Raw genomic sequence first — 16,939 nt, forward strand, 5'->3', positions numbered from 1 at the left:
AGAGGACTGGGAAGCGTGTATACGGAGGAGTTCTTTATTCTCATATTTTAAGAAGCCTGGCAGGCCAGGATTCTGGGTGGAGAGAGGCCTTCATACTTGTGAGTTAGAGATGAGCCCCAATCACATTCTCATAATTAATATTGCTCCCCACAATATCCTCCCATAATAGTGCTACCTGAAAGTTACCTCTTGCAAGCACATGGCTGATTGCTATCTAGATGACAGCTTCATCTATAGGAGCAGACATGTTGCTATTGCTCTCACTGCTAGGGGACAGTCACTCTCCCTTTCCTGCCTCCAGCACTGGTGTTAGTTAGCTTACTCCTCCAGTGAACTCAGGGACCTTTAGGGTTAGGGTACAACTCGCTTTGTTACCTATGTGGTTACCTGTTATTAGGCGGGATTGTATGCCCCTAGAGTATATAAGCTGATGTTGGAAATATATTCTCTCTCTCTCTCTTTCTCTCTCTCTGGGATGACCTGGCCCCTGAAGTCACAGCAGAAGTGAGCGCTTCCATGCTTTGTCTAGTTTTTGATGTCTCTTTCATTTACCCTTCAATTATACAACTGCCCCTCTTGCACCCATTCGGTTGTGGAGGCTGGTACCCCACAACCCCCAAGCCACAGGGCTCTGTCCCCTTCTTCCTGTTCCCCAAACCTCCTGAAGGAGGAGGGCTCCCGGAGGGCAGGCATGCACCAGGGCATGCATAGCCTCCCATGTAGTGAGAGGTCGGCAGGCCCATCAAACGGAAGGAGCAGATTCCCATCAGCAGCCAGAGTTGGCTGATCACAGCACCCCCAACTCTTCATCATCTTTGCACACAGCTCACAGCTGCTGGTGTCAGAGGACGAGGGAGGGTGAGAGAAAATCCCCAAATATAATATTAGCAGGAGCCACAAGTTCCATTTGCTTCCTAACCAAACCTATTGCCCAGATGTACAAGAAAGCCCGTGTGAGAGCTCCTTGGCCCCCTCTTTCACCCGTGAGCAGAAGGGAAATGAGGAAGCCCTAAGCAGACGAGGGCTCCCACTCTTACTCCATTGGTCATTGCTTGCCGGGCTCAGCAGCCTCGGCTCCCACAGTGAGATAGTTAAGGTTTATTGTTCCAACCTGGCTGATAAACATATGTGGGGTTAATTGAAGGGTGGAGGGATAAATTGCTCGGTGAGCCTTGCCTTTCCAGTTCTCAAAGCTCTTGCTCTCTGATGGTTGGAGCAAGGTGCAGCTGCCTTAGCCAGTTCCCTGCTTCAGCTGGCAAGGCTCACTTCCTGTGAGACGACGTCCCTGAGGAGAAGCCGCATGGACCTACCCTGATGCAGCCCTGGGTGCTGGAGCACCCATGTGGAGACCCCTGCCAGTGCTGAGATGCTTACACGTTCACTGACTTGGCTTTCCTCCTGCAGTTGGTGTGCTTGTGTGTTTTGTGAGATGGAGGAGGACTTTGTAGATTGGTGTTGGACTTATGGGCATGGATAGCACTGGGTTGAGATGCTTTCTTAATGTGCACTCATATATATATATGAGTTTTTGTGGGGGGCCTGAGTTAAGGCCTGAGAGAAGAGGAGGACGACGAGGAGAGACCAGGTAGGAGGTTTCCTGGAGAGAGGTCCTCATTCTTCCTAAGGCTGAGATGCTCAGCTAGCCTAAAGGTGGAGCCTTTGTGTGATGTGGGGGAAATACGCCACCTTTGGGAGGTTGCAGCTCATAGGTGCTCTATGTGGGAAGCAGAGACCCTACTAGACTGCAGCCCCAGCAGCTCTGCCAGCTGCCATGCCTGCTCCACTGTCTGCTGGAACCGGAGATCACCACCGCTGCTACAGCTCACTTGTGGCTGCCTAAACCCTTTCTGAACTGATGTGCACCTGATCGTGAATGCAGAAGTGTCCATCTCTATTTTAGAAAAGGAATAGCTGTTCCCTTTCCCCATGCATGTTTGTGTCACCTGCCTGGCCACATCCTCATCTCTCTCCTCTCCTTCCCCGCAGGGGAGCAGGAGCTCAAGCCAACCTGTGCTGCTAAGAAACAGGAGGCTGTGTTCTACGTGTCGAAACATCAGAATGGTAGGCAAGGGAGTGGCCATAAGGGTTAGGTCCCAGTATCCCCAGGACATAACTCTGTCCTCCCCAAGAAAAGCCATGTTGGGGAGATTGTGATGGGGTCCCCTTCGGGGAAGACCTTGGAAGCGGGATGGGCTGCAGGTGAGGAAGCACCCAGGAGCTGACTCAATGCTATCAGACTTTCAACAAACTGAAGATGGGCCAAGGTAGGTGGGCTGGAGCCAAAGAGAGGAGATAGGGTGGGATGGGATGGGAAGGGGAAAAATGGGAAGGAAGGGAAGGGAAGGGGCTGAGCTGCCTAATTTAGGAAGGTAACTGCCCTCATAGGGTTCAGGTTCAGGGGCACATGGAAAGGTTTCTTTTCTTTTAACATTTTCACAATGCAATTCACATGCTCACATACACATAGACATACAGCCCTGCTTTCCAACACTTTAAAGAGACCTTGTGCAACAGATTTACCCAATGGAATGCATCATTTGATCTCTCTCTCTCCACCCCACCCGCCCTCTTCCATTTGATCTCAGCTGCTGCTTCCAGGAGCAATGGTTGTGGGTCTAAGAAAAACAAAATCCCTAACGACTTCAATCTTTTCTCTATTTATCATGCTAATCATGTTACCTATTGGTCCAGTTGTGTGCATTTGGGTTTTCCTTACACGGCTGATGAAGTTCTCCTCACTTTCAACAAGCAAGGTTGTGTCATCTGCATAGAGCAGGTTGTTAATAAGCTTTCCTCCAATCCTGCTGGCAAATTCCTCTTCATATAATCTAGCTTCTCTGATTGTTTGCTCAGCATAGAGATTGAATATATGTGGTAAGAGGATAGAACTTTAATGCACACCTTTCCTGATTTTAAACCATTCAATGTGCCCTAGTTCTTTTTGCACAACTGCTACTTGATCAATGTACAAGTTGCACCTGAGCCCAGGAAGCATTCTAGGCTATCTATAATTCATTATTACCCATGGGGTTCCAATTATCAATAGGTGCATATCTATTATAGAGGTATGAATCTAGGGTTCACATCAGAATGGATATTAGGGTCAGAATAAGGATCAAGCTTAGACTGAAGGTTAACTTAGCTAAATGATTAGGTTCAGGATAGAGTTGAGGAACGCTCTCTTCAGCACTGAGATCCTATGATCTACCTAGGAGAAAGCTAGGGGTTAGATATACAATAAGAGGTAAAGCATGGGATAGAAGAAGCGGAGGAGACCTCAGAACGGCTCCTTCCACGAGTTCATGGCAGAGGTGTCTCGGTTACTGGGACATGGAAGGAAGCAACAGCTTTGTGAAACTTTTGTGAGAGGTAAGGAAATTTATCCACAACCATTGCAAAAGCATACTTCGATATCACAATCAGTGTTTGTGTTCTACATAAACAAGAGCATGTTGCGCAATATTAACACTGACAGGAATCTGGGGAACCAGGATTGGGATTTCTCCTGGTCTTGCTCCTGGACTCACCTCACTGTGTCCACATTTAGAATGCATTGACCCTGAGCCTAAGCTGGCTTTGGCCAGCTGGCTCACGTGGGACCTCACAGCTGTCCTTCTCCCCAAGACCTCCTCTCTGTTCCTCGCCTTTGCTGAGACCTGGCAGAAGAGGAGCCTGCAGGTTGTGGTCTTTGTGTTTGCAGTACTTCTATGCAGATGACCCCACTCTTACCCCCCACCCCACCTTAGTAGCGAAAGGGAAGGGCCTCACATACAAGTGCGCAGGAAATCCTTCCTTTCTGCCTCAGAGCTAGTGCCTACAGATCCAGGTGGGAAACCAGAGAGAGACAAGGGAAACAAGGGTGAAATACCTTACCTCATTGTGTGGAGTAGCACATCAAAAGCCTTCCAGGAAGAGAGCCTGAAGGCCTGCACAGCATTCTCAGCAGTGAGCCGAGTGGAGATGCTGGGCATGTGGAAGAGACCCCTGGGAATAGGAGAGAACGTCCTCATCGTGATGAACAGCGTCTATGGACAATCCACAGCTAACATGCGTAATGGTAACAGATTGACTCTGTTCCCACTAAGATCAAGGCCAGGCTAATCACTCTCACTGCTTCTCTTCACCATTGTACTGGAGGTTCTAACCAGGCCAGTAAACACCGCCAATAAAAACACACTGCCATCCAGGTGATTCCGATTCTTGTTACGTGCCATCGAGTTGCCTCAGACCCATAGCGACCCTTTGTACAACAGAATGAAACATGCCAGTCTGTGCCACACTCACCATTGTTTTATGTCTGTCCCCATGTAGCGTGGCCCTTTATAGGGTTTCTGAGGCGCTAAATCTTTACAGGAGCAGTTGGTTCAAAGGTTGTGGGTTATTGTTAAAAAGAAAAAAAATCTTTACAGGAGCAAATGACCTGAACTTTCTCTCATGGAGCACCTAACCCATTTGAATTGCCATCTCTGCACTTAGAAGTCCAACAGTTACCTGAAATTGCCACCAGATCAATTAATAAGAAAAACACTAAACCTATCCAGATTATAGAAAAAGAAGTAAAACACTACAAGGGGGTACTCCCCACCAAAATGGAATTTTCCCCCACAAAGATATGTATTTAATACTTTTTTAAAAACAAAAATACTCTCCATTACACTTAATACATCTGTTAAATCTGCAATTCCATTCTTGGATCCATTTTTAAAACTCATCTGTTTGGATGGCTGACAGCACCTCCCTCATTTTTTTCTTCACCTCTTCTATGTTGACAAATTGCTGTCCTTTCATGTCCCTCTGCATTCATGGAAACCAAAAGAAGTCACACGGGTCAAGGCCAGGAGAGTAAGGTGTGTAGGACAAGAGAAGCATCCTGTTTTGGGCCCCAAACTGGCACACTGAGATGGCTGCGTGAGCAGATGCATGGCGATGGTAGCAAAACCAGTGCCCCATCTGCCACAAATCAGGCCTTTCTGGTCACACACTGTTATGCAATCTTTTCAGAACCTCTAACTAGAAAGCTTTATTAACAGTCTGACCTGGTGGAATGAATTCCAAATGCACTATAAGTTGACATTTTTGTCTGTTCAGGAAGTTGATGGATGTCCAGAATGAAGTTTGTCTTCAATCGACATTTCACCTTTTTTGAAATCAGAAAACCACTCATACACTTGAGTTTTTTCCATAGCACCGTTCTTGTAAGCTGTGTTCAGCATTACAACAGTTTCTTTGGCATTTTTCCTGAGCAGGAAACAAAAGTTCACAACTGCATGCTGTTCTTAAATCAACCATCACAAAAAACGAGGTTAAAACAAAAATGCTTTTCTGAAAAATTTCACCGTGACCAGAGAGAACCTTCCTAGGCGACACCACTGGGTGCACTAACGGAGACCAAGTTGCTTGATGCTTGCCTAGTGGGAAAAATGCATACTTGGAAAGCTCCACTTTGCCCAGCATAATTCCAGGTGGTTTTTTGGGGGGTACACCCTCATATTCATAGATGACATACTCATTGGTTACTAGAAATCTTAAATAACTGACACACACAAAATTAAACTAGAATTGGGGTCATGATAATGGGGGGAAGAAGCATTAAAGAACTAGAGGAAAATTGTATGTTTCATTGGTACTATACTGCACCCTGACTGGGTTGTCATATCCCTGAGACCCTTCTGTAAGGGGATGTCCAGTTGCCTACAGATGGGCTTTGGGGCTCCACTCCACACTCCCCCTCATTTCCAATTATATGATTTTTGTGCTGGCTCTTTGATTCCTGATACCTGATCCCATCAACACCTCATGATCACCCAGGCTGGTGTGCTTCATCCATGTGGGCTTTGATGCTCCTCAGCTAGATGGCTGTTTGTTTATCTTCAAGCCTTTAATACCCCAGATGCTATATCTTTGATAGCCAGGCACCATCAGCTTTCTTCACCACATTTGCTTATGCATCCACTTTGTCTTCAGCAATCATGTCAGGAAGGTGAGAATCATGGAATACCAGGTTAATAGAACAAAGTGTTCTTGTGTTGAGGGAATACTTGGGCAGAGGCCCAATGATGGACAACTGATTTTTGACAGGGTGTCAAGATACTTCAATGAGAAAAAAAACAATTTTCTCAGCAAATGGTCCAGGGACAAGTGGATATCCACATGTGAAAGGGCGAATTTAAACCTCTATCTCACGCCATATACAAACATTAGCTCAAAACCAAAGACAAATGTAAGCACTGAACCAGAAAGCCCTTTGAAGAAACCATAGGTGTAAATCTCCATGACCTTAAGACTGCAAAGAACTGAATTGCCTACTTTAACATGGTTGATTTTATGGCATGAAAGTTACATCTTTAAAAATTAACATTAGAAAAATATTTTTAAAATAGAAACACTAAAGCGATTCATTTCAAAAATGCTAAGGAAAAGATTCCTCTGTGTGACCTGGCTTGTAGAACTACTTACAGCACCGTGTAACTTTTCACATTCCCATGTAACCCTGGGCCAGAAGTACAGTTGGTGACTTTAGAAGAGATACTGACTGATGGTCACGGCTGTGAATCATCTCGGCTATCTGCTCTCATTTTCAGCAGGGGGATTGCCTGACTTCCTTTTGCCGTGTCTCTGCCCCCAAACAGCTCATCTGGCCCTCACAACACCTATTTGTAGCCCTCCCATTATTTGCATTCCTCTCTGACACATTCAAACCTCTTAAAAAATAACCGTCAAAGTGAACATCAGGTGGCTAAGCATTCTCTACTATATATTCTCTGGTTCCTGAAATCTATTTATGTAATAAAGTTTATTTCAACAAATATTTATCTGTTTGCGGCACGTAGGTTATGTGTCAATCACACGCACCAAAAAAAAAAAGATGGTGATGAAGAAGAAGATGTAGACCTGTCTTTAAGGAAACAACTAGATAAACAAACAAATGACAAGTGGAAATACATGATGAGTGGAAATGGAAAGAGACCTGCTGGCGAGGGAAAGGTTGATCACGAGGGGTGGCCCAGAAGAACACATGTCATGGGGTTCTCAAGAACCAGACGTGAGCCCTGACGGTAGTGTGGTCATGCACTGGGTTTGGAAACACCAGCTGCCCCATGGGAGAAAGAGGAGGAATTCGACTCCCACAAACAGTTAGGGTCTCGGAAACCCATGGGGCAGAGCTGCCCTGTCCTTCAGGGTCTCCGTGGGCGGCCATCGACTCAATGGCAGTAAATTCGGCTTGGTTTCACTAGGAGTTCCTCACATGACACGGTTTTCTCAGTGGCAGATTCTGCCTTTGACAGCTGTATTCTGTTAGATCCACTCTAGGCCTGGATTAAGAAGCTTTAGAACAGAGATCAGGAAAATGTAGAACGCTCCTTTTGTCTTTCCTTGGAACTGGGCCAATTATAGATGAAATTTTAAAGAAACGTGAAGTCTGTTTCTGGTACGTTCTCCTCTCTCTTCATGTTACTGGAAACCTCTGCTCAGCATCTCTCAAACACCTCTGCCTCCCCCAGCACACCCAGACAACACTGCCAGCCAGACCACCCTCCTCCCTCCCTCTCACCCTCACCTGGGCTTGGAACTTAGAACGATGTAACTAAAGGCACTGGGGGCCTGGCCCTCTGCATAGGTTTATTTTTATTCAGTATTTTTGCTATTTTCAAACACCTCGTAAGTCCCTTGACACAGTAATGTGGAAGTGTTCTGAGTTATAAATTTAAGTCACAAGTCACGTAGTAAGCCAGCTGAACATCTTCATCCACATCTTTGTGATTACCGTGTATACTCGTGTATAAGCAATGTTTTTCAGCACATTTTTAATGCCGTTTTTGTGGTAAAATTAGGTGCCTTGGCTAATAGTCAGGTCAGCTTATACTCAAATATATGAGGTATTATTTTTGTATTGCCTTGACTACAGTAATTTTTGGGAACAATATTTTAATGCTTCTTAGGGAAAATATGGTCTCCAAAAGAAAAACAACATTTAAGGCTAGTAGCAAATGTTCAGAAGAAAGTGATGTATCTTAGCCTCTTAACGGTATGCAGGATTTTGGCCCTGCGTGAAGGTCACGCTTAAATGTTTTGAATGCTCTTCAAGGTGGGGCTCATTCATTCATTTATTCAATCACTGGCTCTTTCTTAAATAGACACTGTGTTAGACCCTAGACATACAAATATAGAGACATCAACTCTGCCCTCCTGAGACCGAAATCTATCTGGAAAGCCTGACAGTAAGCAAGTGAATACAATAAAAAATACCGAGGTTGGGGATAAAGAGAGCCCAGAGGACAGTAGAAATAGAAGGCCAGGCTGTACCTTCAAGCAATCCAGGAGTCAGTAGTCTCTGGAGAAAGTGATGGGTAACTAACCTGGGACCAGACAAATGCGTGGGGACTGAGTTAGGCAAAGAGAATTGGAAGGTTTATTGATCTTGAAAGGATCCCTAATGGAGCAGTGGTTAAATGCTTGATTGGCTGCTAACACTAAGATTGGCGATTTGAACTGACCCACCATGCTGTGGGAGAACAAGTGACCATCTACTCCCATAAAGCCTTGGAAACCCTGTGTCCTGTGAGTCACTGTGGAGCCAACTCAACACCAGCAGGGACTGATCTTGAGCTTCGTGGCTTGGAGAAAAGCAAGCATCTGTGACTTGGAGGACAGAGAGATGTCCTAGAGTTCATTGAGGCCACAAAAGGATGTCTGAGAGACTATGGTATTAATCTCAACTTGATGATGCCATAAGGTGGTACATTATTAAAATCAGAATGCAGCTTGAGGCAACATTCTAAATAAAGCTTTCTTCCTCAGCTACAGCCAAGAACCGTGCTCATCCCAGATGATCTGAAACTATCCTTTGAGAATTTTATGAATCATAGGTAAGGCAAACTTCAGATCAGAACATGGTCTAATTCTGGTTTTATTTGTAAGTAGAATTTGTAGTGAATGCTTAGGGGATGGGCTTGTTTACTGGTTTTGTTTTCTAGCTAACTATAGTCAAGCCAAAATAGACCCAACATTTTTTCATGTTTGCACAGCTATTGAAACTACTGTATAAAGTATCATCTTCTGTTCCATCTTCACTGCAGCAGTGTAAGGAATAAGATAGGCTACTTCTTTGATAACTCAGTAGGAACAAGGTACAAATTACCCACCACCCCAACGACATCTGATTCAGAAGACATAGGAAACAGCACATCATCTGCCCTGAAGCAAAACAAGCTCTGCTACTTTTTCATAGTTCAGTGCCTCTCGCCAGTGTGTTGTGTCACTTGCTGCTTGCCATCAAGTGTGAGTGCAACAAAATGAATTCCAGGTCCGGATTTTGATTCTCTGGGTCCTAAATAAGCAGGGGTCCTCCTCACGCCCCACCTCATATGGACTCTTAGGTGAGGAGAAGGCATTCAGTGTTCACTTTCCTCCAAAACTATGAGCCTGTGCTCCGTGTACAAGGCGGCAGCAGAGGGAGACTGGTCTAGCTGTAGATGGGCTAGAACGTAGTCATATAACCAACCTCCTGTGAGAATATGTCCCGCCGGAGATGTATGTCTGATCTTGTGGCAATCATTACATCCTTGTTCCTCATATAAAGAGAAGTAATGTAGAAAATCAAACGTCTTTCTGTAACCTGACATTGCACAGCAGCAGATGTTCTGGCTGCCTTTATAAACTCAAGGTTGTTTGTTCCAGGCTGAGATGTAGACTCAAGTGCCCTGGATCGATGGACCATTGCCAGGCCCAGACTAACAGGTGGTAGAATAAATTGAGTACTGAGACAATACAGCCTACAGTGTTGATGGCATTTATCTCTACTGATTCTATCATTCTAAAGAGCTCTTAGTTTAAATATATATATATATATATTCGAATACATATTTGGTGTGAACTTTAAATGAATAACTCAAACAAACAAGCAAATGAACTACCATCCATTTGATTCTGACTCATGGCAACCCTATGGGACAGGGTAGACCTGCCCCTGGGGGGTTCTGAGACTGCAATTCTTTATGTTGCGAAAGAAGCCTCATCTGTCTCCCTTGGTGCAGATAACTAGGCTACTTAAAAGCAGGGTTTGCTGAGCAAAAGTTTTATTCTTCAATGGAAGATATTCTTGAAATGTGTTGCCCACTTTGTGCATCTTGGTAGTCTGGTACTTTACAGAAAGTCCCAAATCGCAGATTCATTTGTTGGAACTATTTTAAACATGACATCGTTCTTAATCCTTTAAAACTCAGACCAGGGGTTGAAACAGTCCCAAACTCACATCAATACCAACCAGATGTGTCTTTGTTGTTGTTGCTGTGTGCTGAAGGAAAACACACCATGTCTTGCTGAAACATGTGGAGGATGACTACAAAATAAGGGGTCTGCTTCTAGAACTTAGAAAACTGCTCCCCGAATGTTTTAGTGTCACTGCCTGCCCAGGCAGGTGGGCTTGTCCTTACTTCAATCACACAATTTTTAAAAGTGACTGTGCCATAACCGTGACAGAAATTAAAATTGTCAGATGGAAGGAGGGAGGGAGGAGAACAGGAAAGGGAGGAGGGATGGGGCAGAGAGGGGGACGGAAGACTTTCTGAATTCACTGCAGAAAGAATCTGAAGTTGGTCAGCCCTGCAAATACCATCAGTCCCCAAAGCAGATACTAGAAGGGATTTTGGTCTTCTCCATCACAAGGGCCACACGAATGGCAACTGCACAAAGTGGACTCGCTGCACTAACTTGACTCTTATTCTGTAGCCAAACAAAAATAACCTTGGAAGATCTTTATGAGAATAAAACCGGGAAAGGAGTGTCGAGCCTTAGACCATCCAAGTGAATAGATTTGTCAGGTTTCATGTGTGTGTGTGTGTGTGTGTGTGTGTGTGTGTGTGTTTAAAGAAATTCAGCCATCAAAGAATGTACAGATGTGCTTTATACAATTGATGTATGTATATGTATGGACTGTGATAAGAGTTGTATGAGCCCCTAATAAATTGTTAAAAAAAAAAAAAAGAAATTCAGCCATTTTAACACCTGTAGGAATCTTTGGGTCTCATACAGAGCCTTAAAGATCAGGAGAAAAATGACTAGGGCAAAGAATGTATGGAAGTGCTTTATACAATTGATGTATGTATATGTATGAATTGTGATAAGAGTTGTATGAGCCCCTAATAAAATGTAAAAAAAGAAAAAGATCAGGAGAAATTGGATGTAAGCAAGATGTTTTTCTCAAAAATGGAAAGCTTCTATTCAAAGTGTTCTCTCAGTTTTGCCCTTGAAGGGCTGATTTCTGCTCTGGAAGCGTAGCTGCTTTTTCAGAAACTGGAGGATTCTCTACTTAACCTCTCCTGTTTTCTGGGCATGACAGTGGAATAAAACCCTTTTTTTAAATGAAGGTTTTCTCGAATGAAATGTACAAATATGCCTTAAGTGAAATAGCTTCCACGTGGTCGCCCAGTATCTCCGTGCTGCAAGGCGGCCTGGTCACCAGGTTAACCAGCACAGAATTCAAGGGACCCTCTGGGTTTGCAAATAGCTAGAGGCTCCGCCCCGTCCACCAATTATCTAATGTGTGCTCTTGCTTCTCCCAATCAGGATGATGGGTCATCACCCACCGAGTGCCGAGAATGAACCCAAACCGCCCCAGGACGACATCAGGACAGGTCTGCCTTCTTTCAGAGTATTTTTAGTGTAAGACTGGGTGGTAGAATGAAAAGGTTAAGTCCCTGGAATGCTTTCTGAGTTGACCGAACACATTCCTGTTCCTTATTTCTTTGCGTGTTGCTCTTTGTCGTGTGCTGATGGGTCTTCCGCCTTCTGTGCTCTCCAGCCCCCTCTGTTCCCTTAGCCTCCTCCCCCGACTGTGCTCCTGTCCAAGCCCATCCCATGCCACAGGGCTCTGCCCCGCTCCTGTAAAGAGCCCCATGATCTACTTGCTGAGGCATTCCCATAGATATCTGATTCAAATCAGAGAAATATCCCCCCAGGTGACCCTGCTGGTATCAATTAAAGCTATATCCTCACACACCTGGAATTGACTCTCTAGAGCTTTGAGCCTCACCCCCTCAACCCCCACCGCCCCAGGTGAAAAAAAGAAAAGAAACTAAAAACAAAACTCACTGCTATTGAGTGGACTCTGGGTAGAACTGCCCCGGTGCGTATCTAAGAATGTAACTGTTCACGGAGTAGAAAGCCTCATCTTCTCACCCGCAATGCAGTTGATGCTGTCTAACTGTTGACCTTGTGGACTGTTAGCAGCTCAGCACAATGATCAGTCTGCCACAAGGGCTCCTCTGCCCCTAAACTAGCTGCCTTTGTCCAGCAGCCAACAGCGCTATGCTGAGCTTTGCTAGATGATCATAGAAAAAAGGATCCAGGCTCTGTCCCCAGCTTCACCATTGACCTAAGTCTCACCCTTCAGAGAAGCTAGCTTGGAAGTTGGGAGGGGGCCACTTTTTGAGGTGACGCAATTTGAACATTTCAGGCTATATAGCCTGTCTCCTGAGTGACTTTATCAGTTTTCTCATTTGCTCCCATATCAACTGAAGCTCTCTGAAGTGTTTCCTTCATTTGATACACACAATAAGGAATTTCAAGATGGGAAATTATATTCTCTATCCCAGCAGGTTACAGAGGAGTTAGCTCCAGAACTGAGCAGAGAAGGCATTAAGAAAGGAAAGTTTAGGCTAGATGAAGTTTGGTGCTTGGAAATGCCAAAAGGTGGAACCAGAAATCAGGTTAAGAACTGAGACTTGGAGATAGCACGATAGCAGAGTGAAAGGCTTGTCTGTCCTATGGGTCCCTTCTGATGTATTAAAAACCGGCCTCCTCCTTGCCTCTCAATCTGCCACAGTGGACAGACTATCCTAGAGCTAAGAGCATCCCCCCTAAAGAAAGGTCCGCACCCTGCTGTACTCTGGTCTCTGGCCAGCTCATTCTCGTGAAGCCAAGCGGATGCAGGGTGCCAGGCATGGGCAGTTCCTTCGAGGATTTTCTGTACTCACCACATTTTCATTCTGACTCCCTTGGAGCTGGGCTTTCTCAGGCCGGTCCCCTCAAAAGGACGAAGCAGCCCCCATCCCTGCCACATATACCCACATGCACATCCACATATCCTTCAAGAATCATTATTTCCCAACCCTGTAACAAGATGACGTTCATCGGCCCCAGCAGTGTGCTTCAATTAGCAATGAAAGAGCTACACTTGGATGCACAAGAACGGCGGGTTCTCTTCCTGCACAGCCCTTGTTGTTGCCACACAGTCCCACCTAGGACAGCCAGATTGGAGGGGAGGTTGCAGGGCGAGCGGTTGTGGAGCTGACTGGGAGCTGACATTTAGCACATGTGTGATCAGTTCCGCATGGGACCTTTCTGAGCCGAGCCTTGGTTTTGTGTTGTTTTCTGAGCTCGTGGGGAAAGCACTAGTCCAGGAGCAAAGAATCCTTGAATGAGACCCTAGCCCTGCTGTATGAGGTTGGCCAAAGTGTTTAAACTCCTTGGGCCTCCGATCTCACCGGTAAATCCAGGGAGCCATTTCGTCCCTCCGAGACGCTCATCTTTTGAGTGTCTAAGACACTCCGCCTTCATCTTTGCTTGACCCACAAAACCTGCTGACACTGTCCCCGCTTCCATGGCGTATAGCGTGGAGGCAAGCTCATGCTGCAGTACCTGCTGCTTGTTGCTGAAGCCACCACCCACCTGCGCTGTGTTGTCTGTGGACCAGCTGCAAATACCACAGGGCTGACTCATCGCAGCAACGGTCACTGCCAATGGCTGTCGAAAACTCATTCTGTTGGTCACAGCAGTGATGTCTAGCCTTTTTTCTGGATCCAGCGGAACCTTATGTATTACAAAAATCCTTGTATTATAGAATCAAGTGAATGAAAAGGGCCTGTCTCCACCAGTGAGAGAGATTCCTTCTGGTTTCATTGATCTTTGCCATGATCCAAGCATCCCATGGCATTTGGCCTTCATGAGCATTGCTATAGACACTAACCACCCGACTGGCGTGTAACAGCCGCCTGGCACAGTGGTGTGACGTGGTGCAGAGAGTCCTAGGTTAGGATTAAAACATCTGGGTCCTTCTGGCCCTCGGTCCCTCGGTGCCTGTGACCCAGGACCTCGTTTCATCCTCATTACAGTGATGAGATGCAACTGGATCCTGGCTTTGTGGGGTTCTATAACATCTCTAAGCTCTCAGCCGAACTGAGGAGCTTGTTCCTAAGAATGCAGGGCTTTCTTTCCATGAATTATTCAGAGGCTCCCAAGGGAAAGGTATTATTTCATGTACCCAGTTAACGCTCCTTCAAATGATGTGTCTCCCTGAAAAGCTGAGGATTAACCACCGTTTTGTAAATAGTCTCATATTTGCATAAATGTTCCATAAACTGACGGTTCCCTGTGAAATGCAACAATTTTCTCCCTACTTTCTAAAATTATGTTGTTGTTGTTTTTAAGGGCAGAACCATAAATGTGATCCCTGAGAATTAAATCCTCTCTTCTCTTTGACTCACATGACAACCCTAGATAAATTTTAGCTTCCTTTTCATTTAATTGGTAATGAATGGTTCTTAGAAGTTTTATGCTTCTAGATGCTCCTTTCTGGCTTCTTTCTGAGACTTAACTGTTGCGGGCAATAGGGTGGTTCGATTCAAAGAATTCTCCTGTGACTTTTGAATCTGCTTCACAATTGTTTTTATTTTGAGTTTCTCAGCAGCTGGAGCTTAAGCAGCCTTTGTCTTTCTTTCTTCTTGCATGCCCTCCAGAGAGCATTCACTACAGACTGCCCATTATGGGTCCCCGGAGCGCTGTCTTCCAGGATCTGCTCTCAGATGCCTACAAAACTCTGCAGGAGCGACAGCCCTCTTCCTTGTCCAGGAAGCAGCCAGCCTGCAAGACAGCGAGACGCTGAGTGGGCTCAGCTCATCTCTATGGGAGACAAGCAGAGAGAACACCGCCTCGCCAAGCTCTTCTCTGACATGGAGGCTCTTGCCTCATACTTTCCAATAACATAACTCGGTCATGCCTTCCTAAGAGTTGCTGGTATTCTGGCTCTGGCTACTATGTCCTCCCCACTTCTCCCAAAGACATACCTCCATTTACATGATTATAAAACTTATCCATTAAACTAGAACCATGTAAGTGGATCTCATTTTATTTTGTTAGAATGTCATCTTGGTCTTATAATAGACACGATTCTTCTGTTTCGAAGACATAAATTTTCTATGAAAGTTATTTCAGCTCTTCCTTCCTTCAGGGTAGGGAACTAGAAACAGCCCCAGGGGATCCATGTGAACTTCGCCTGCGAAGAAAGGAGAAGTGAGTGGAGAGCACCTTTCTGTGCTATCTCTGTCCCTTCATGTTGGTCAACCACACATGATAACAGGATGCACAACTGGAAAATGGCAAGGGATCAGTTGTTGCAACCCTGGAAGACATGAACTGTGCGTTGCCCTGCCCTCCCTGGTCACGGCCTTCTGGCCTCACATATGTCAGATCGTTAGCTAATCATAGCTTACTCAATCAACACCAAGTGCCTGCATTTTGTAGGTTGATTGCTTGGGTCTGAGGATGTAGGTCTCCACCTCTGGCCCCGGTCCAGGCAAGTCAATGGAACACTCTAGACTCACAGACGTTATCTATATGGGTATATATGCTCCATGCCTAGCTGCGGGAAGGCTCCTATGTAAAAGACTCTTCCATTCTTTGAGAGGCCGTGGCCTTGCAGAATCCCAGGATCATGACTGAATGGACACTGGCCCAATCATTGAGAATGGGCCTCTACGCTGAGTCTGTTTAAAGAATGAACTTCAGAATTCTAAACCCAAAAGACCAAAGAACAAAAAGCACTGGTGCTGAAATGAGTGTCACATGACCCCTGACTTCTTACAGTTCAAGGGCCCCAGACGCAGTGCGCACTTCTTCGGATGGCGAGGCCGCGTGCTTTGATTCTGACCCCTGTCACCTAGCTATCAAAATAGACGTGCCACAGGCAACAGAGTTTGCCTCTTGTGATTTTCGTAAATTAATAGATCCCGCGAGAGGATGTGGGTACCTATCCTGTTAATGGGGAATGCATGCCTCAAAAACAACTCCCTGATGCTCTTGAAGTAATCTGAGGGTTGTACAGCTTATGAGCTAGAAAGGAGCCTTGGCATGGTGGTTAAGCACTTGGTCGCCAACCAGAAAGGTGGCAGTTCAAAGCCACAAGCTACTCCGTGGAAAGGAGACCTGGCTGTCTGCTTCCACGAGGGTAATAGTTGAGGAAGCCCTGCTCTGTCCCACAGGGTTGCTATGAGTCAGAATGGACTCCATGGTAAAGGGTTTGGTTTTTACATTTTTGGTCATGGGACAGACAGCCTCTGATGATACAAATGGTTACACGCAAAGTTGGAGGTTTGCGGCCACTCCGAGGTGCCCCTCAAGAAAGGCCACATGAGCTGCTTCAGCCTCCGGAAACCGTGGGGGCACAGTTCTACTTGGACACACCTGGGTCATCACGAGGCAAAACCGGCTTGGCAGCAACTCGCTTGGTCAGTGAGGTAAGTTGCTTGCGAACTCTCATTGCAAAGACTGCAGGCAGGAGGCTCCAAAAATCTCACTAAAAGGGTGAACTTGTGGGTTATTGGTGTCCTAGCATAGTGGCAGAGGAAGATGGTCTATTATCAGAAGTTCTTAAATTTTTAAGTTCTGGGACTCTTTTACACCACACATAAGAATGGAGAAAATGAAAGAACTTTTTAAAAGATAGTGTATAGTTATTGATACTTATCAGATTAACAACCAAAATGGAGAAATTCCCCAAACACAAGCACACCTTCCATTAACTGCCAGATTGATGGTAGTAGCACATATCTTGTAGCATTTGGAAAAATCCACAATACCCTTGTGAGAGAAAGAGCTAAAAAGGTAAATAGCACTTGTGAGTTCCTGTGGAAATGATTTTAACCTCACAGATAAGCGTTTTAGA

At 45.5% G+C, this 16,939-nt stretch overlaps 1 protein-coding gene across 1 annotated transcript in view; it reads left to right on the forward strand.

Moving 5' to 3' along the window:
• The window catches only part of C1H1orf105 (chromosome 1 C1orf105 homolog), a 45,770-nt gene extending 30,693 nt beyond the window's left edge, over positions 1-15,077 (forward strand). Inside the window, exons 4-7 of the mRNA XM_075541100.1 lie at positions 1,987-2,061; positions 8,800-8,867; positions 11,566-11,633; positions 14,736-15,077. Of these exons, the coding sequence (XP_075397215.1) occupies positions 1,987-2,061; positions 8,800-8,867; positions 11,566-11,633; positions 14,736-14,881 (357 nt within the window). The 3' untranslated portion in view covers positions 14,882-15,077. The remainder of the gene's footprint in view (positions 1-1,986; positions 2,062-8,799; positions 8,868-11,565; positions 11,634-14,735) is intronic.
• Positions 15,078-16,939: the final 1,862 nt, after the last annotated feature.

The sequence above is a fragment of the Tenrec ecaudatus genome, chromosome 1 (genome assembly GCF_050624435.1).
Source record: "Tenrec ecaudatus isolate mTenEca1 chromosome 1, mTenEca1.hap1, whole genome shotgun sequence".
In the NCBI taxonomy this organism is placed as follows: Eukaryota; Metazoa; Chordata; class Mammalia; order Afrosoricida; family Tenrecidae; genus Tenrec; species Tenrec ecaudatus.